This window comes from Lipotes vexillifer, unplaced genomic scaffold (assembly GCF_000442215.2).
Source record: "Lipotes vexillifer unplaced genomic scaffold, Lipotes_vexillifer_v1.1 scaffold713, whole genome shotgun sequence".
NCBI lineage: Eukaryota > Metazoa > Chordata > Mammalia > Artiodactyla > Lipotidae > Lipotes > Lipotes vexillifer.
Genome location: NW_006773157.1, coordinates 455,517 through 477,341, shown reverse-complemented (window position 1 = coordinate 477,341; position 21,825 = coordinate 455,517). Strand labels below are relative to the sequence as shown.

Here is a 21,825-nt window from a genome sequence, read left to right as displayed (position 1 = left end):
CAAAAAAAAAAAAAAAAAAAAAAAAAGATAGGGGAGATCATTTGAAAAACATTTATAGGAAAGTATAAGAAATTAATGTATTATCCTGCTCATAACATTTTTTATTATTTTTAAAGTATGATAAAAAGGTGGCTTTTAAGGATCGGTTGTAATGATCATTATAGTTGGGTGCTTAAGTGTGTATGCATCAAACAAGGATCTTGGGTAAATTAGTGCCTTATTTAGGATATTGTGTTGAACTTGGAGCTCCCTTTTTATATAATAGCTTTACTGAGTTATAATTCATACCATCCAACTCACCCATTTAAATTATACAATTCAGTTGTTTTTAGTATATTTATAGAGTTGTGAAACCATCACCACAATAAATTTTATAACATTTTATCATGCCCCCAAAATAAACAATCCTGTATTCATTATAGTTTCTGTCTAATTCTCCCTAACCCCCTCAGCTGTAGACAGTCACCAGTCTACTTTCTGTCTCTGTGGATGTGCTTAATTCTGGACATTTTATATCAGTAGAATCAAACTGTATATGGTTACCTTGTGTCTGGCTTCTTTCACTTAGCATAATGTTTTCAAGGTTTATCCATGTTGTAGTATGTGTCTGTATTTTATTCCTTTATATGGCTGAATGATACTCCATCTTATGGGTCTACCACAATTTATTTATCCATTCATCAGATGATGGACATGTGAGTTGTTTCTACTTTTTGGCTCTTGTGAGTAATGCTACTGGAAATGTTAATGTACAGGTTTTCATATAGACATATGTTTTCATTTCTCTTGTATATGTACTTAGGAGTGGAATTGCTGGGTCATATGGTAATTCTGTGTTTAACCTTTTGAGGAACTGCCAGTCTGTCTTCCAAAGTAGCCGTACCACTCTGCATTCCCATCAGCAGTGTATGAAGGTTCTGATTTCTGCCAGTCCTAGCCAACATTTTATATTATCATTTTGATTATAGCTCTCCTAGTGGGTATGAGATGGTATCTAACTGTAGTCTTGATTTGCATTCACCTGATGGCTAATGATGTTGAGCATCTTTTCATGTGCTTATTAGCCATCTATATATCTTTGGAGAAATGTCTATTCAGAATCCTTTACCCATTTTTAAATTGGGTTGTCTTTTTATTGTTCAGCTTTGGGAGTTCTTTATATATTCTACATGTAAGTTCCTTATCATATAAATGGTTTACAAATATTTTTTCTTATTCTGTGGGTTGTCTTTTCACTTTCTTTATGGTATCCTTTGGAGCTGAAAAGTTTTTATTTTGATGAAATCTGATTTATGTATTTTTTTCTTTTGTTGCTTGTGTTTTGGTGTTGTATCTAAGAAGGCTTTAACTAATCCAGAGTTACGAAGATTTACATTTAAGTTTTTGTCTAAGAGTTTTATAGTTTCAGCCTTTACATTTAGATCTTTGATCCATTTTGAGTTAACTTTTGTATATGTTGAGGAAAGAGTCCAACCTTACTCTTTGGCATATGGATATCCACTTCCAGCACCATCTGTTGATGAGAATATTCTTTTCCCATTTTCAAAAATTGGTGATAAATGTATGGCTTTATTTCTGGACCCTCAATTCTATTCCATTTGTCTGTATGTCTCTCCTATCCAGTACTACACAGTTTTGGTTACTGTGGCTTTGTAGTAGGTTTTTACATTAGGAAGTGTGAGTCTTCCAAGTTTGTTCTTTTTCAAAATTGTTTTGGTTATTCTGAGTCCCTTGAATTTTCCTATGAATTTTAGGATCACCTTGTCAATTTCTGCAACGATTGGGTTTTTTAAAAAAAAGAGGAATATATATGTAAAAGAGGAATATATAAATGTAAAAATATATATACATATGTATTTATTTATGTAGAAGATTCTCCCTGAAAAACTGAAAGAAAAAGGCCAAAGGTAGGCTAAGAGTAGCTCTAATAATGTCTTCACGATAGATGAAGGGTTTATAGGGAATGAAGATTAACTTTCTTGTTTCCATGGCTCTGTTGCAAAAGGGGATAGGCTTAACTTAAAATATTCTGGTTAAAAATAAGGACGATAGCAATGTCCCTACTAACATCAGTAGAAGGGCTATAAAAGTTCCATCTCCAAATATATTAAGTCTGAAAGTGAATAGCCATGTTTACTCATACCTAAGGGGAGATAGGATGAATTGGAAGAGCTCCTGAGCATTCTTCTACTTTTAAAATTCTATTACTTAATGTTTGATAAAAGTTATATTAAACTCAGTCTTTATTGTGTTAATTCATGAATTAATTACAGTAACTTTAAGTGGGTTTCAGAACAGGTATAATATTGCTTCATATGAAGTTTACATATTTGGGAAAATAAGCCAGCTATTAGATCTTATTTTTAAAAGATTACATTAAGTTGCTCCTATGATCACTGATCACTGTCAGAATTCTAGTTTGCAGATAAAATGAAGGGAATGTTGCAGATTCTTGTTAGACAAGGTGTTGGAGCTGCCTAAATTAGAGATGAGGAATTTTCCAGGCATAGGAAGGATTCTCCAACAGGAAAGGACTTGAACTGGAATGAATAAATTAACCACTCTTATGGCTATTTTCATATATTTGTCATTGTGGAGGATATAACATCATTATTGCCTTTAAACTAAGCTTATAGTTTAAATAGATAAGAAAAGTTACCCAACAATATAAAAATCAAAAATAGTGATACAAGTAATATATACAACAGCACAATACCTGATTAAAGAAAATAGGTAGCTTATATATAAAATGTACTTATATTCCATATCTTTTAAGAATTTGAGGTAGTAAATAGTGGTTTGTTGTTCTGTGTGTTGTATTTTTCTTTTCTTGTTTTCAGTTGAACATCTGTGTGCCAGCCATTATTTGGGAGACCCTACTTGTACTCTCATCTAATTCTGCCAAGATCCTATGAGTTAGATTTTTAAATTTTATAGTTGAATAGTATAAGGCTCAGAGAAGTTAAGTAACTGCCTAAGGTAATACAGCTGGTACCAGGTGGTAGGGGTTCGAATTCAGATATGTCTAACTTCTCTGTTATAATGCCTTTAAAAATTTTTTTACTTATTTTTTTTAAAATTGAAGTATAGTTGATTTACAGTGTTGTGTTAATTTCTGCTTTACAGCAAGGTGATTAGTTATACATATACATACATTTTTTATATTCTTTTCCATTATAGTTTACCTCAATATTGAATATAGTTTCCTGTGCTATACAGTAGGACCTTGTTGTTTATCCATTCTATATGTAATAGTTTGACAATGCCATTTTTTAGGATTAAGAGAAAACAAGACAGAAAAGCAAGATCAAGAGGAGGAGGAGTAAGCAATTAGGCTAACATTGGGATATACATAGCTGCTATGATTAAGCATCAAATTTCACTCTAAATTTTCAAAATAGAATGTTTAAAGAAAAAAAATTTTTAAGTTTGCTGACAGCTGAGACAAAAGGGAAATTAAAAATTATATTAGAAATAATTTGACCAATTTTTGACACTAAATTTTATTTGTATAATGGGATTTTATAAAAGGGAATACTGATTGATGTTGGGGACATCACCTTCTATAATAATTTTTATAACAAATGAAGAAACATTTAATATAATAGGGCTTTAATTTTTTTTGCTAATGCCGAAGACTTAGCATTAAAGTACAAATTAGTGAATTCTGTGAGGGAATAAACTAATATTATTCAAGCATGATGTTTTCTTTGTTTTCCAGAGTACTTTAAGTAATAGTATTTAGAAAACTTAAGGAATGGGTGCCTGGCCTGTCCTTTATTAAAAACGTATGATTTTACCATAAAGGAGAAGGGGGAAACTTTCACTTGTACTTTTGATGAAAGATAGACTTAAGGTCATTTACTCTTTTGAAAGCCTTAAAACTCTCTCTTAAAGCTGAAGGAAGTATTGGAGGTAAAAGTGTGCAAGCAAGTTCTCTACTGTATGGCAAGGAGCCTTTTGTAAAATTTTAACTTTGGTCAAAATACAAGGTTGCTTTTTCTAAAGATGATGCTTGGTTTTAGAGACATACGTACATACATACACCTATCTGTCCATCTGTCTATCTAGCTTTCTCTTAAATGGAATGCTAAAATAAGTACCTTTGCACAAAATTGCTATTCTGTGGTTTATGTCAATAAACAGAGGTTAATATAAATTTTCCTTACATTATTAATTTTTGGTAGGGGAAACAGTTATTCTTTAATTTTTAATTTAATTTATTTTTATTTTTAAAAATATTTATTTGGTTGTGCTGGGTCTTAGTTGTGGCAGGCAGGCTCCTTAGTTGCGGCACTTGGGCTCCTTAGTTGCAGCTTGAGGACTCCTTTAGTTGCGGCTCGCTGGCTCTGTAGTTGTGGCATGCAAACTCTTGGTTGCGGCATGCATGTGGGATCTAGTTCCCAGACCGGGGATTGAACCCTGGGTCCCCTGAATTGGGGGCACGGAGTCTTAACCACTGTGCCACAAGAGAAGTTCCCAGTTATTCTTTAATTTTATATGGGACGGTGCATTCAAACTTGCAGTACAATTGGAATATCTGCTACATTTAAGGATCAGTTTATGATTCCTGACAATATTACCTTTCATATTTGCAGGTGCTTTGTAATTGTGTACTAATTTATTTTATTTATTTTTTAGGGTTTTATATGACTGGAAAGAAAGATTGAAACAGGGGTGTGAAGTTATCCAGAGTACTCCTTACGGACGCCCTGCAAATATTAGCGGCAGTACCTCATCACAAAGAATTTATATCACTTACCGAAGAGCCTCTGAAAACATGACTCAGAATACGTTGGCTGTTACAGACATATGTATTATTATACCCAGTAAAGGAGAAAGTCCACCACACACATTCTGCAAAGTTGACAAGAATCTCAATAACAGTATGGTAAGTGACTCTTTTGCACTGATAAAATTAGCCACGGATGAAAAGAGCATAATTTAAAATAAAGCTGTGGAAAACAGCCTAGCACAATTACTGAATTAAAAAATAGATTTTTTAAAGATGTCAGATATTTTATTTTTAGGACAGTAATTTAGTTGTACTTTCAAAAAGAGCTGTGCAAAAAGCTTTCTTTTTTTTTGTAATTAAATAATTTTTCCCCCTTACTGCAAAAGTGATGCACTCACCAAGGGTAACCCCTCCACTTGTGCACTAGATCCTGTATACTCACCTATTTGAGACATAGATTCAGCAATCCTCCCTACTTTTTTTTGAATCATCAGTTTTTCATTCTCTACTGGGTTATTTCCTCCAGCATGCAAAAGCATGTTACAATACCTCCCATCTTTACAAAGCTTCTTGATCTTTATATCCCACTCCATCTGTTCCCCCATTTGATTGTTCTTTATAATTAAACGTCTCAAGAGTTCGCTGTATTCTGTCTCCTTCCTCAGTTTGACTCTTTCCAGTTAGGCATTTGTCTCCATCATTCCACCAAGATTGCACTTGTTGAATCCAGTGATCAACTCTTCATCTTAATTTTTTAGTACATTTAGACATAGATGATCACTTCTCCCTTCTTGAAACAGTGGTGGGAAGAGAAGATTCAGTCTCTATCCTCTGTGCTCTCTGGCTTTTTTCCTCCTACCTTACCAGTTACTCCCCTTCTGCCTTTGCTGATTTCTTCCCAATTCCCTAACTGCAACACAACAGAGTGCCCCAGGGTTCAGTCCTCAGACCATTTATCTTTAAATCTAAAGTCACTTCGTTGATGATCTAATCATTTAAATACAGGCTATGTGTGGATGACTTCTAAATTTCTGTGTCCCCCCTGGATCTTTCTAATTCATTATCTCTTCTTGGATATCTTATCAAATAGGTTATCTCAAATTTAACATGTCCAAAACTGAACTCCTAGTGTCCCTCTCCAAATCTACTTATCCCCATAATTTTCCTCCTCTAGTAAAAGGAAATTCCACTCTTCTAGTTACTCAGACTAAAAATCCTTGGAGTAATCCTTAACCTTTATCTTCTACCTCTCATTCACTTCTTCTGTAAATTCTGTTGACTTTCATTTCAAAACATATTTTGAACTTGAACACTTCTCAGCTTCTCCACGTGCTGCAGCCCTGATTCAAGCCATAATCATCTCTTAACTGGATTATTGCAGTGGTCTCCTAATTCAGGAGTTAGGCAAACTTTTGAATAAAGGGCTAAATGATAAGTTAGCTTTTGCAGGTCATATACAGGCTCTGTCGAAAGTTCATCCTTTGTTTTAAAAACAACCTTTTTACCAGTCTTAGCTCAGTTGTACAAAAACAGGCCTTGGGTCAAACACAAGCGGTAGTTTGCCAGACCCCTGGTTTAGCTGATCACTGCTTCTGCTTCTTCCTACAACCTATTCTTCACATAGCAAAACAAATTAGATCATATCTCTCTTTGGTTTACAACCCTTAATGGCTTCCCATCTCACTCTTAGTGAAAGCCAGAGTCCTTCCAGTAGCCTTAAGGCCATGCATGATCTGTAATTGTAATTAGCTTTTTTTAAAATTGCTGTTTTAAATTTTAAAAAGAAATATGTACTCAAAAAAAAAAATTGAGGGGGAGGGGAGCAAATCATACATCTAGGAAGTAAAGAGTGAAAGTTCTTGTTCTTGCTTCCATCTCTTGTGATCCTTTGCCAGGATTAACAATTAACAATTTGGCTTGTATCCTTCCAGACCCTTTTGTGTGCACATATGTGGAGTATATGTAATATGGATAAATTCATCCTTTATTTTTCAAAAATTGGAGATTTCAATATATTCTGATATAAGCTTTTTTTTAACTATCCATCTTTATCATTTAATATAACTCTCTACTTAATTCTTTCAATGATTGTATAGTATTCCAGAAAATACAAATGAAGAATGATGAATACAAGTTATTTCCAGTTTTTCCCATTACTCATAATGCTGCTTTGATCAGTTTTGTGCCTTTTTCTTTGTATATTTATTGGAGTGTTTCTGGAAGAGTAAATAATTGTAACTAGGATTGATGGGTATGGTGTACATTTTGAGAAGCGTTGACAGATTGCTCTGAAAAAGTTGTGACAGTTTATATTCCCAGCAACCGTACTGTATAAGAATGTCCTTTCCCAGGTCCTGTACCTCACCAACACTGGTTGTTATCAATCCCTTTTTAATTATTGACTATCTAATAAGAAGAAATCATCCTAATTTTAATTTGCATTTCTTTGATTATTGTGGAGGTTTAACATCTTTTCATATATAACAGCTTTGAATGGCTAAATATTACTACATTAAGTGGATGTGCCATAATTTATTCCATCTTCTATTGTAAGACATTTAGATTCTAAGTTTTTTATATTACAAGCAAAGCTGTTATGACCATAGTTAGAACTACATACTTCCTAAAATAATTTAAATTTATTGAGCTCTTATGTGCTCTCTTCTTTTAAGCTAGCAAGAAGAGAAATACTGAAGCTTTAGGTAAAGCTACAAGAAAAAGAAATGGAGTGTATTGATATGTGACTGGATACAACACAAATTTTAGGAGTCTGAAAATGTTTTTAACCCCCTCAATGAGATAGTAAAATAGATCTGTATTGTGTAGTGGTTAAGATCAGTATAGCCAAGTGGTTCAAAGCACAGACTCTGGAGCCGGAGTGTCTGGATATGAATCCTATCTCTGACACTTATTGGCTTTGTGACCTTGAGAAAGTAACATAACTTCTCTGTGCCTCAGTTTCACAATTGTAAAATGAGAGTGATAGTAGCATCTACCTTATAAGTAATTGTGATGGTTAAATGAATTTAGAATCATGTTCCAGTACATATAAGAAAACACTGTATATGTGTTAGTTTATTATCTATAAATATCTTTCAATTCCAAATTTTCTTTTAGAAAAATCTGCAGTTTTAAGGTAGTAGCAGTATTTGTTTAAAATGTTTAAATAGGTAATTTGAAAAATGGATGCTGACGGTATCTCAGTTGTATCCTAAAAGAGTTATTTGCAGCTATGTGACCCCTACTTGTCAACAGCCATTCATATACAAAATACCCTATTCTTTCATGCTATCCTTGCATTTTGATTTGATGATTACATGTGACAGTGGAGACATTATGGTGGAGGAAGAAGATCATGGTAGCAAATAAGTTTTACAAGCCTCATGTGGTACTGACAGTGACGGCAAGAAGGGTTTTTGAACTCTTCCATAATCTGATGTCCAGCTTAACCTTGTTTCAAGATTTGGTTTGGTGTTTTAGCAAGACTGTTCAGGCTCACAAATACTTGCCCTTTTCCCATTGATGAATTTTCCTCTATTTTATAGATTTGTTGGTTTTGTGTTCAAAGGAAATTGACAGTGTCATTAGAACCATTTCTAGGTTTTATTAATTAATCAAAGTGTTCAAGGTAGACTTGTTGCACTGAAACCAAAACCAGACACGAGTTCCTATTTTTCCTTACTCTGAAGTATTGGTCCCAGTATTGTCAGAGAGCATTAATTCTCTGCTGAAAGAATAAAGAGGCAGTGTAACATAGTGTGAACAGAATGGACTCCAGCTAACCTGCTGGATTTGCATTCCAGATGCATGTCTTGGACAAGTTCTTTGACTCTTTGTGCCTCAGTTTCCTCATGCATGAAAGAAGGATAAAGTAGTATTTTATTTCACAGGCTTTTTGTGAAGATTAAATGTTTCATATCTGTAAAGAACTTAGGATAGTACCTAGTAAGTGCTATGTAAACGTTAGCTGTTATTAATTATTCCTTCGTTAACTCTGCTTATTCAGTCCCTTTTATGTGCATTTAACGACTGAAGATGAGATTTTCTTTTTTTTTCAGTTTTATTGAGATATAATTGACATACAGGAAGTAAGAGTTGTTTTATTTTATTTTTGCCCAGTGTTTAAGATCCTCTCAGTTCTCTTAAGAAACATTATAGGAATAAAAACCTCTTAAATGTTTATTTTCTTAACTGTTTTTTCCTTAATTTTTGAATTTTATTTTTTTTTTTATACAGCAAGCTCCTATTAGTCGTCAATTTTATACACATCAGTGTATACATGTCAATCCCAATCGCCCAATTCAGCACATCTCCATCCCCACCCCCCCGCGTCTTTCCCCCCTTTGTGTCCATACGTTTGTTCTCTACATCTGTGTCTCAACTTCTGGCCTGCAAACCGGTTCATCTGTACCATTTTTCTAGGTTCCACATACATGAGTTAATATACGATATTTGTTTTTCTCTTTCTGACTTACTTCACTCTGTATGACAGTCTCTAGATCCATCCACGTCTTAACAGATGACCCAATTTCTTTCCTTTTTATGGCTGAGTAATATTCCATTGTATATATATACCACATCTTCTTTATCCATTTGTCTGTTGATGGGCATTTAGGGTGCTTCCATGACCTGGCTATTGTAAATAGTACTGCAGTCAACATTGCGGTGCGTGTGTCTTTTTGAATTATGGTTTTCTCTGGGTATATGCCCATTGCTGGGTCATATGGTAATTCTATTTTTAGTTTTTTAAGGAACCTCCATACTGTTCTCCATAGTGGCTGTATCAATTTACATTCCCACCAACAGTGCAAGAGGGTTCCCTTTTCTCCACACCCTCTCCAGCATTTGTTGTTTGTAGATTTTCTGATGATGCCCATTCTAACTGGTGTGAGGTGATACCTCACTGTAGTTTTGATTTGCATTTCTCTAATGATTAATGATGTTGAGCATTCTTTCATGGGTTTGTTGGCAATCTGTATATCTTCTTTGGAGAAATGTCTGTTTAGTCTTCTGCCCATTTTTGGATTGGGTTGTTTGTTTTTTTGGTATTGAATTGCATGAGCTGTTTATATATTTTGGAGATTAATCCTTTGTCCGTTGATTCATTTGCAAATATTCTCTGCCATTCTGAGGGTTGTCTTTTCATCTTGTTTATGCTTTCCTTTGCTGTGCAAAAGCTTTTAAGTTTCATTAGGTCCCATTTGTTTATTTTTGTTTTTATTTCCATTTCTCTAGGAGGTGGATCAAAAAAGATCTTGCTGTGATTTATGTCAAAGAGTGTTCTTCCTATGTTTTCTTCTAAGAGTTTTATAGTGTCCTGTCTTACATTTAGGTCTCTAATCCATTTTGAGTTTAGTTTTGTGTATGGTGTTAGGGAGTGTTCTAATTTCATTCTTTTAAATGTACCTGTCCAGTTTTCCCAACACCACTTACTGAAGAGACTGTCTTTTCTCCATTGTATATCCTTGTCTCCTTTGTCATAGATTAGCTGAACATAGGTGCGTGGGTTTATCTCTGGGCTTTCTATCTTGTTCCATTGATCTATGTTTCTGTTTCTGTGCCAGTACCATATTGTCTTGATTACTGTAGCTTTGTAGTATAATCTGAAGTCAGGGAGTCTGATTCCTCCAGCTCTGTTTTTCTTTCTCAAGACTGCCTTGGCTATTCAGGGTCTTTTGTGTCTCCATACAAATTTTAAGATTTTTTGTTCTAGTTCTGTAAAAAAATGCCATTGGTAATTTGATAGGGATTGCATTGAATCTGTAGATTGCTTTGGGTAGTAGAGTCATTTTCACAATATTGATTCTTCCAATCCAAGAACATGGTATATCTCTCCATCTGTTGGTATCATCTTTAATTCCTTTCATAAGTGTCTTATAATTTTCTGCATACAAGTCTTTTGTCTCCTTAGGTAGGTTTATTTGTAGGTATTTTATTCTTTTTGTTGCAATGGTAAATGGGAGTGTTTCCTTAATTTCTCTTTTACATTTTTCATCATTAGTGTATAGGAATGCAAGAGATTTCTGTGCATTAATTTTGTATCCTGCAACTTTACCAAATTCATTGATTAGCTCTAGTAGTTGTCTGGTGGCATCTTTAGGATTCTCTATGTATAGTATCATGTCATCTGCAAACAGTGACAGTTTTACTTCTTCTTTTCCAATTTGTATTCCTTTTATTTCTTTTTCTTCTCTGACTAGGACTTCCAAAACTATGTTGAATAATAGTGGTGAGAGTGGACCTCCTTGTCTTGTTACTGATCTTAGTGGAAATGCTTTCAGTTTTTCACCATTGAGAATGATGTTTGCTGTGGGTTTGTCATATATGGCCTTTATTATGTTGAGGTAGGTTCCCTCTATGCCCACTTTCTGGAGAGTTCTTATCATAAATGGGTGTTCAATTTTGTCAAAAGCTTTTCCTGCATCTATTATGATGATCATATGGTTTTTATTCTTCAGTTTGTTAATATGGTGTATCACATTGATTGATTTGTGTATATTGAAGAGTCCTTGCATCACTGGGATAAATCCCACTTGATCATGGTGTATGATCCTTTTAATGTGTTGGTGGATTCTGTTTGCTAGTGCTTTGTTGAGGATTTTTGCATCTATATTCATCAGTGATATTGGTCTGTAATTTTCTTTTTTTGTAGTATCTTTGTCTGGTTTTGGTATCAGGGTGATGGTGGCCTCATAGAGTGAGTTTGGGAGTGTTCCTCCCTCTGTAATTTTTTGGAAGAGTTTGAGAAGGATGGGTGTTAGCTCTTCTGTTAATGTTTCATGGAGTTCACCTTTGAAGCCATCTGGTCCTGGACTTTTGTTTGTTGGAAGATTTTTAATACAGTTTCAATTTCATTACTTGTGATTGGTCTGTTCATATTCTCTATTTCTTCCTGGTTCAGTCGTGGAAGGTTATACCTTTCTAAGAATTTGTCCATTTCTTCCAGGTTGTCCATTTTATTGGCATAGAGTTGCTTGTAGTAGTCTCTTAGGATGCTTTGTATTTCTGCAGTGTCTGTTGTAACTTCTCCTTTTTCATTTCTAATTTTATTGATTTGAGTCCTCTCCCTCTATTTCTTGATGAGTCTGGATAATTTTTTATCAATTTTGTTTATCTTCTCAAAGAACCAGCTTTTAGTTTTATTGATCTTTGCTACTGTTTTCTTTGTTTCTGTTTCATTTATTTCTGCTCTGATCTTTATGATTTCTTTCCTTCTGCTAACTTTGAGTTTTCTTTGTTCTTCTTTCTCTAGTTCCTTTAGGTGTAAGTTTAGATTGTTTATTTGAGATGTTTCTCTTTTCTTGAGGTAAGCTTGTATAGCTATAAACTTCCCTCTTAGAACTGCTTTTGCTGCATCCCATAGGTTTTGGATCGTCATGTTTTCATTGTCATTTGTCTCTAGGTATTTATTGATTTCCTCTTTGATTTCTTCAGTGATCTCTTGATTATTTAGTAACATATTGTTTAGCCTGCATGTGTTTGTGTTTTTTAAGTTTTTTTCCCTGTAATTCATTTCTAATCTCATAGCATTGTTGTCAGAAAAGATGCTTGATATGATTTCAATTTTCTTAAATTTACTGAGGCTTGATTTGTGACCCAAGATGTGATCTATCCTGGAGAATGTTCCGTGTGCACTTGAGAAGAAAGTGTAGTCTGGTGTTTTGGGATGGAATGTCCTATAAATATCAATTAAATCTGTCTGGTCTATTGTGTCACTTAAAGCTTATGTTTCCTTGTTCATTTTCATTTTGGATAATCTGTCCATTGGTGTAAGTGAGGTGTTAAAGCCCCCACTATTATTGTGTTACCTTTGATTTCCTCTTTATACCTGTTAGCAGTTGCCTTATGTATTGAGGTGCTCCTATGTTGGGTGCATATATATTTATAATTGTTATATCTTCTTCTTGGATTGATCCCTTGATCATATGTAGTGTCCTTCCTTGTCTCTTGTAACATTCTTTATTTTAAAGTCTATTTTATCTGATATGAGTATAGCTACTCCAGCTTTCTTTTGATTTCCATTCACATGGAATATCTTTTTCCATCCCCTCACTTTCAGTCTATATGTGCCCCTAGGTCTGAAGTGGGTCTCTTGTAGACAGCATATATATGGGTCTTGTTCTTGTATCCATTCAGCAAGCCTGTGTCTTTTGGTTGGAGCATTTAATCCATTCACGTTAAGGTAATTATCGATAATGTATGTTCCTGTGACCATTTTCTTAATTGTTTTGCGTTTGTTTTTGTAGGTCCTTTTCTTCTCTTGTGTTTCCCACTTAGAGAATTTCCTTTAGCATTTGTTGTAGAGCTGGTTTGGTGCTGCTGAATTCTCTTAGGTTTTGCTTGTCTGTAAAGCTTTTGATTAGGGTTTCTCCATCAAATCTAATTGAGATCCTTGCTGAGTAGAGTAATCTTGGTTGTAGGTTCTTCCGTTTCATCACTTAAAGTATATCATGCCACTCCCTTCTGGCTTGTAGAGTTTCTGCTGAGAAACCAGCTGTTTACCTTATGGGAGTTCCTTTGTATGTTATTTGTCGTTTTTCCCTTGCTGCTTTCAGTAATTTTTCTTTGTCTTTAATTTTTGCCAGTTTGAGTACTATGTGTCTCAGTGTGTTTCTCCTTGGGTTTATCCTGTATGGGACTCTCTGAGCTTCCTGGACTTGGGTGGCTATTTCCTTTCCCATGTTAGGGAAGTTTTCAACTATAATCTCTTCAGATATTTTCTCTGGTCCTTTCTCTCTTCTCCTTCTGGAACCCCTATAATGCGAATGTTGTTGCACTTAATGTTGTCCCAGAGGTCTCTTAGGCTGTCTTCATTTCTTTTCATTCTTTTTCTTTATTCTGTTTGGCAGCAGTGAATTCCACCATTCTGTCTTCCAGGTTACTTATCCGTTCTGCCTCAGTTATTCTGCTATTGATTCCTTCTAGTGTAGTTTTCATTTCAGTTTTGTATTGTTCATCTCTGTTTGTTTGTTCTTTAATTCTTCTAGGTCTTTGTTAAACATTTCTTGCATCTTCTCGATCTTTGCCTCCATTCTTTTTCGAGGTCCTGGATCATCTTCACTATCATTATTCTGAATTCTTTTTCTGGAAGGTTGCCTATCTCCACCTCATTTAGTTGTTTTTATGGCATTTTATCTTGTTCCTTCATCTGGTACATAGCCCTCTGCCTTTTCATCTTGTCTGTCTTTCTGTGAATGTGGTTTTTGTTCCACAGGCTGCAGGATTGTAGTCCTTCTTGCTTCTGCTGTCTGCCCTCTGGTGGATGAGGCTATCTAAGAGGCTTGTGTAAGTTTCCTAATGGGAGGGACTGGTGGTGGGTAGAGCTGACTGTTGCTCTGGTGGGCAGAGCTCAGTAAAACTTTCATGGGCTTGACTGTTGATGGGCAGAGCTGGGTTCCCTCCCTGTGGGTTGTTTTGCCTGAGGCAACCAAACAGTGGAGCCTACCTGGGGTCTTTGTTGGGGCTAATGACAGACTCTGGGAGGGCTCACACCAAGGAGTACTTCCCAGAACTTCTGCTGCCAGTGTTCTTGTCCCCATGGTGAGCCACAGCCACCTCCCGCCTCTGCAGGAGATGCTCCAACACTAGCAGGTAGGTCTGATTCAGTCTCTTATGGGGCCACTGCTACTTCCCCTGGGTCCCAATGTGCACACTACTTTGTGTGTGCCCTCCAAGAGTGGAGTCTCTGTTTCCCCCAGTCCTGTTGAAGTCCTGCAGTCAATTCCCACTAGACTTCAAAGTCTGATTCTGTAGGAATTCCTCCTCCCGTTGCCAGACCCCCAGGTTGGGAAGCCTGATGTGGGGCTCAGAACCTTCACTCCAGTGGGTTGACTGCTGTGGTATAAGTGTTCTCCAGTCTGTGAGTCACCCAACCCGCTGTTATGGGATTTGATTTTACTGTGATTGCGCCCCTCCTGCCGTCTCATTGTGGCTTCTCCTTTGTCTTTGGATGTGGGGTATCTTTTTCGGTGAGTTCCAGTGTCTTCCATTCGATGATTGTCCAGCAAATAGTTGTGATTCTGGTGTTCTCACAGGAGGGAGTGAGAGCACGTCCTTCTACTCCCCCATTCTATTTTCTTACTCTTAAATATAGTATCAGTCCTGAATATAGAGAAAGTTCCCTAATCTTAGTGGTAGGGTCTTATTTTAAGCAATGGGTTGTGGTTTATAACTTTTAACAATCTTTGTTTCCATTGACTATAAGGTAGTAAAAGCAAATTTAGATCTCTGTAGTAGACGTACAATGACTTCTAACTCGTTCAGAAAAACTAAAATAGACATGCAATGCAGGAAACTTGTTTTCATATCTGCCAAATGTGTATACAGAGAATCAGACAAAGGTTAGATTTAAATTATTGATGTGTTGATAATACTCAAGAGTATAGTTATTATAGCTTATTTTTGATTTGGGGAGATTAGGTAGCCTGATTGAAAGCATCTACTAGTTTTCAAAACCAGGAGGAAAAAAAATCAAAAACCCAAAACCCAAAAAACAGTCTAATGGACATGAGGAAATGCATGTTGAGTCTTTCCTCAAGTTCATACGTGATTTTTGTACCAGGTTTACAGCTTTGGCCTCAAAAAATATTTCCCCCACTTCTCCACCTCCCATTAAAAGCTTATGGCGGGCTTCCCTGTTGGCGCAGTGGTTGAGAGTCTGCCTGCCGATGCAGGGGACACGGGTTTGTGCCCCGGTCTGGGAAGATCCCACATGACACAGAGCGGCTAGGCCCGTGAGCCATGGCCGCTGAGCCTGCGCATCTGGAGCCTGTGCTCCACAACAGGTGGGGCCACAACAGTGAGAAGCCCACGTACCGCAAAAAATAAATAAATAAATAAATAAAAGCTTATAGCATGGAATATCTTTTTCCATCCCCTCATTTTCAGTCTATATGTGTCCCTAGGTCTGAAGTGGGTCTCTTGTAGACAGCATATATACGGGTCTTGTTTTTGTATCCATTCAGCCAGTCTATGTCCTTTGGTTGGAGCATTTAATCCATTTACATTTAAGGTAAGTATTGATATGTATCTTCCTATTACCATTTTCTTAATTGTTTTGGGTTTGTTTTTGTAGGTATTTTCCTTCTCTTGTGTTTGCTGCCTAGAGAATTTCCTTTAGCATTTGTTGTAAAGCTGGTTTGGTGGTGTTGAATTCTCTTAGTTTTTGCTTGTCTGTAAAGGTTTTAGTTTCTCCATCAAATCTGAATGAGATCCTTGCTGGGTAGAGTAATCTTGGTTGTAGGTTTTCCCGCTTCATCGCTTTAAATATGTCCTGCCACTCCCTTCTGGCTTGTAGAGTTTCTCCTGAAAGATCAGCTGTTAACCTTATGGGGATTCCCTTGTATGTTATTTGTTTTTTTTTAAATATTTTTTCTTTGTGTTTAATTTTTAATAGCTTGATTAATATATGTTTTGGTGTGTCTATTCTTGGATTTATCCTGTATGGGACTCTCTGTACTTCCTGGACTTGATTAGCAATTCTCGTATCAGACAAAATAGACTTTAAAACAAAGACTATCACAAGAGACAAAGAAGGACACTACAGGGCTTCCCTGGTGGCACAGTGGTTGAGAGTACGCCTGCCAATGCAGGGGACACGGGTTCGTGCCCCAGTCCGGGAAGATCCCACATGCCACAGAGTGGCTAGGCCCGTGAGCCATGGCCGCTGAGCCTGCGCGTCCGGAGCCTGTGCCCCGCAACGGGAGAGGCCACAACAGCGAGAGGCCCGCATACCGCAAAAAAAACAAAAACAAAAGAAAAAAAAAAGAAGGACACTACATAATGATCAACATATCATTCCAAGAAGAAGATATAACAATTGTAAATATTTATGCACCCAACATAGGAGCACTTCAATACATAAGGCAAATACTAACAGCCATAAAAGGGGAAATAGACAGTAACACAATCATAGTAGGGGACTTTAACACCCCACTTTCACCAGTGGACAGAGCATCCAAAATGAAAATAAATAAGGAAACACAAGCTTTAAATGATACATTAAACAAGATGGACTTAATTGATATTTATAGGATATTCCATCCAGAAACAACAGAATACACTTTCTTCTCAAGTGCTCATGGAACATTCTCCAGGATAGATCATATCTTGGGTCACAAATCAAGCCTTGGTAAATTTAAGAAAATTGAAATCATATCAAGTATCTTTTCCGACTACAACACTGTGAGACTAGATATCAATTACAGGAAGAAATCTGTAAAAAATACAAATTCATGGAGGCTAAACAATACACTAGTTAATAACCAAGAGATCATTGAAGAAATCAAAGAGGAAATCAAAAAATACCTAGAAACAAATGACAGTGGAAACATGATGACCCAAAACCTATAGGATGCAGCAAAAGTAGTTCTATGAGGGAAGTTTATAGCAATACAATCCTACCTTAAGAGACAAGAAACATCTCAAATAAACAACCTAACCTTACACCTAAAACACTTAGAGAAAGAAGAACAAAAAACCCCCAAACTTAGCAGAAGGAAAGAACTCATAAAGATCAGATCAGAAATAAATGAAAAAGAAATGAAGGTAACGATAGCGAAGATCAGTAAAACCAAAAGCTGGTTCTTTGAGAACATAAACAAAATTGACAAACCATTAGCCAGACTCAACAAGAAAAAAAGGGAGAAGACTCAAATCAATAGAACTAGAAATGAAAAAGGAGAGGTAACAACTGACCCTGCAGAAATACAAAGGATCATGAGAGATTACTACAAGCAACTATATACCAATAAAATGGACAACCTGGAAAAAATGGACAAATTCTTAGAAATGCACAACCTGCCGAGACTGAACCAGGAAGAAATAGAAAATATGAACAGACCAATCACAAGCACTGAAATTGAAACTATGATTAAAAATCTTCCAACAAACAAAAGCCCAGGACCAGATGGCTTCACAGGCGAATTCTATCAAACATTTAGAGTAGAGCTAACACCTATGCTTCTCAAACTCTTCCAAAATGTAGCAGAGGGAGGAACACTCCCAAACTCTTCCAGGCCACCATCATCCTGATACCAAAACCAGACAAAGATGTCAGAAAGAAAGACACCTACAGGCCAATATCACTGATGAATATAGATGCAAAAATCCTCAAAATACTAGCAAACAGAATCCAACAGCACATTAAAAGGATCATACACCATGATCAAGTGGGGTTTATTCCAGGAATGCAAGGATTTTTCAATATACGCAAATCAATGTGATACACCATATTAACAAATTGAAGGAGAAAAACCATATGATCATCTGAATAGATGCGGAGGAAGGTTTTGACAAAATTCAACACCCATTTATGATAAAAACCCTCCAGAAAGTAGGCATAGAGGGAACTTGCCTCAACATAATAAAGGCCATAAATTACAAATCCACAGCCAACATCATCCTCAATGGTGAAAAACTGAAACCATTTCCACTACGATCGGGAACAAGACGAGGTTGCCCACTCTCACCGCTATTACTCAATATAGTTTTGGAAGTTTTAGCCACAACAATCAGAGAAGAAAAAGAAATAAAAGGAATCCAAATCGGAAAAGAAGAAGTAAAGCTGTCACTTTGCAGATGACATGATACTATACATAGAGAATCCTAAAAATGCCACCAGACAGCTACTAGAGCTAATCAATGAATTTGGTGAAGTAGCAGGATACAAAATTAATGCACAGAAATCTCTAGCATTCCTATACACTAATGCTGAAAAATCTGAAAGAGAAATTAAGGAAACACTCCCATTTACCTTTGCAACAAAATGAATAAAACATCTAGGAATAAACCTACCTAAGGAGACAAAAGACCTGTATGCAGAAAATTATAAGACACTGATGAAAGAAATTAAAGGTGATACAAATAGATGGAGAGATATCCCATGTTCTTGGATTGGAAGAATCAACATAGTGAAAATGACTCTACTGCCCAAAGCAATCTACAGATTCAATGCAATCCCTATCAAACTACCACTGACATTTTTCACAGAACTAGAACAAAAAATTTCACAATTTGAGATACAAAAGCCCCCGAATAGCCAAAGCAATCTTGAGAACGAAAAACGGAGCTGGAGGAATCAGGCTCCCTGACTTCAGACTATACTACAAAGCTACAGTAATCAAGACAGTATGTTACTGGCACAAAAACAAATGTACATCAGTGGAACAGGATAGAAATTCCAGAGATAAACCCACACACATATGGTCACCTTATCCTTGATAAAGGAGGCAAGAATATACAGTGGAGAAAAGACAGCCTCTTCAATAAGTGGTGCTGGGAGAACTAGACAGCTACATGTAAAAGAATGAAATTAGAACACTCCCTTACACCATACACAAAAATAAGCTCAAAATGGATTAAAGACCTAAATGTAAGGGCAGACACTATCAAACTCTTAGAGGAAAACATAGGCACAACACTCCATGATATAAATCACAGCAAGATCTTTTTTGATGCACCTCCTAGAGTAATGGAAATAAAAACAAAAATAAACAAATGGGACCTAATGAAACTTAAAAGCTTTTGCACAGCAAAGGAAAGCATAAACAAGATGAAAATACAACCCTCAGAATGGGAGAAAATATTTGCAAATGAAGCAACTGACAGAGGATTAATCTCCAAAATTTATAAGCACCTCATGCAGCTCAATATCAAGAAAAGAAACAACCCAATCCAAAAGTGGGCAGAAGACCTAAATAGACATTTCACCAAAGAACATATACAGATTACCAACAAACACATGAAAGAATGCTCAAAATCATTAATCATTAGTGAAATGCAAATCAGAACTACAATGTGATATCATCTCACACCAGTCAGAATGGCCATCATCAAAAAATCTATAAACAATAAATGCTGCAGAGGGTGTGGAGAAAGGGAACCCTCTTGTACTGTTGATGGGAGTGTAAATTGATACAGCCACTATGGAGAACAGTATGGAGGTTCCTTAAAAAACTAAAAATAGAACTCCCATACGACCCAGCAATCCCACTACTGGGCGTATACCCTGAGAAACCATAATTCAAAAAGAGTCATGTACCACAATGTTCATTGCAGCTCTATTTACAATAGCCCGGAGATGGAAACAACCTAAGTGCCCGTCGTCGGATGAATGGATAAAGAAGATGTGGCACATATATACAATGGAACATTACTCAGCCATAAAAAGAAATTAAATTGAGTTATCTTTAGTAAGGTGGGTGGTCCTAGAGTCTGTCATACAGAGTGAAGTAAGTCAGAAAGATAAAAACAAATACCATATGCCAGCACATATATATGGAATCTTAAAAAATAAAAATCATCATGAAGAACCTTAGGGCAAGACGGGATTAAAGACACAGACCTACTAGAGAATGGTTTTGAGGATACGGGGAGGGGGCAAGGGTAAGCTGGGACAAAGTGAGAGAGTGGCATGGACATACATACACTACCAAATGTAAAATAGATAGCTAGTGGGAAGCAGCCGCATAGCACAGGGAGATCAGCTCAGTGCTTTGTGACCACCTAGAGGGGTTGGAGGGAGGGAGACGCAAGAGGGAAGAGATATGGAGTTATATGTATATGTATATGTATAACCGATTCACTTTGTTATAAAGCAGAAACTAACACACCATTGTAAAGCAATTATACTCCAATAAAGATGTTAAAAAAAAAAAAGGCAAGGGGACTTCCCTGGTGGTGCAGTGGTCAAGAATCCACCTGCCAACGCACTGGACGTGGGTTTGAGCCCTAGTCTGGAAGATCCCACAGGCTGCAGAGCAACTAAGCCCGTGGGCCACAACTACTGCGCCTGCGCTGTAGAGCCCACAAGCCACAGCTGCTGAGCCCATGCACCTAGAACTTGTGCTCCGCAACAAGATTAGCCACCACAATGAGAAGCCCGAGCACCACAACAAAGAGTAGCCCCTGCTCGCAGCAACTAGAGAAAGCCCGCGTGCAGCAACGAAGACCTGATGCAGACAAAATTTAAAAATAATAAATAATAAATTTATTTTTAAAAATAAAAGCTTGTGGCAAAAGCATTCAAGAATTACTAGTTTTTTAACCTTTGAACCGTAATCCTTAAATGATTTGGACTTTGATTGATTTAGAATAGAATAAGAATATTTTAGAGCTGGAAGAGAACTTAAGAGGGTCGTATGGTCCAAAACTGCAACAATGTGTAGTTAAGGATATTTAATCCAGGTGCTTTGATTCACACAGCAAATTTTTGACTAATTTGGGACTTTCTCCTCAGTTTTTAACTCATTGAGAGTATTTTTTTAATATTCTCTACAAATGGCTCTTGTTTTACAACTTTTCAGGAATGTCAGTGTTTGATTTAGAAAAGTGGAGTTATTAACAAACCAAGTAGTTAAATCATGCACGTAATTCCAGAAGAAAGGTTTTTGCCATGGCAAACCACAGTGCGGATATTTTATGGGTTAAATGTTTAAAGTATTTTAAGAACAATGGCTCTTCCTACTTTCTTTTTTGCTGAACCTTTGTATAAGAAGAAATTTAGAAGATGCTTCTTGTATCCTTGGCTCTTTTCTTCCAGAGCCCTTTTAACTTTTACTTTAAGTCTTTGTTTTTTATTTTAGGATATTCCTTTCGGTTTCTACCGTATCCACATGGTCATATATAGTTCCTTTTTATCATCACAAAAGTTATTGAAGGTTATTTTGTTATCTTTACAAATTTGGCTTATTGGGAACTGGAGTTGAGACTGCAATACAGGACCCTTTATAAATTTTTTACCCACCAGATAAACTAAAAGTCCAGTTTGCCTACATTCATAATATGCACTTGAATTTTATATATCCATTCTTTTGATGCAAAAATATTGAAATGTTTATTAAAAAATGAAATCCCGACAGAGCAATGAGCATAACTTAATGTCCTAAATAAGTAGGATTTAACATACTAATCTGCTGGGGACATATTAAAAATGTGTAAGAAAGTGGAAAATTTCTAGATGATGAGCCAACTTATTGTATCATTGTTCATAATAGTCCCCCCAAAAGGAAACAACCTAAATGTCCCTCAGTAGGGGAATGGATAAAAGAAACTATGTTTCTTTCATTAATGGAATACTATCCAGCGGTTCA

General features: G+C 36.2%; 1 protein-coding gene across 2 annotated transcripts in view; it reads left to right on the top strand.

Annotated features, from left to right (window-relative positions):
• The window catches only part of DENND4A (DENN domain containing 4A), a 94,552-nt gene that overhangs the window by 1,321 nt on the left and 71,406 nt on the right, over nucleotides 1–21,825 (top strand). For both annotated transcript variants that reach the window (XM_007448122.1, XM_007448123.1), the window contains exon 2: nucleotides 4,642–4,891. In XM_007448122.1, coding sequence (XP_007448184.1) covers nucleotides 4,642–4,891 — 250 coding nt within the window. The remainder of the gene's footprint in view (nucleotides 1–4,641; nucleotides 4,892–21,825) is intronic.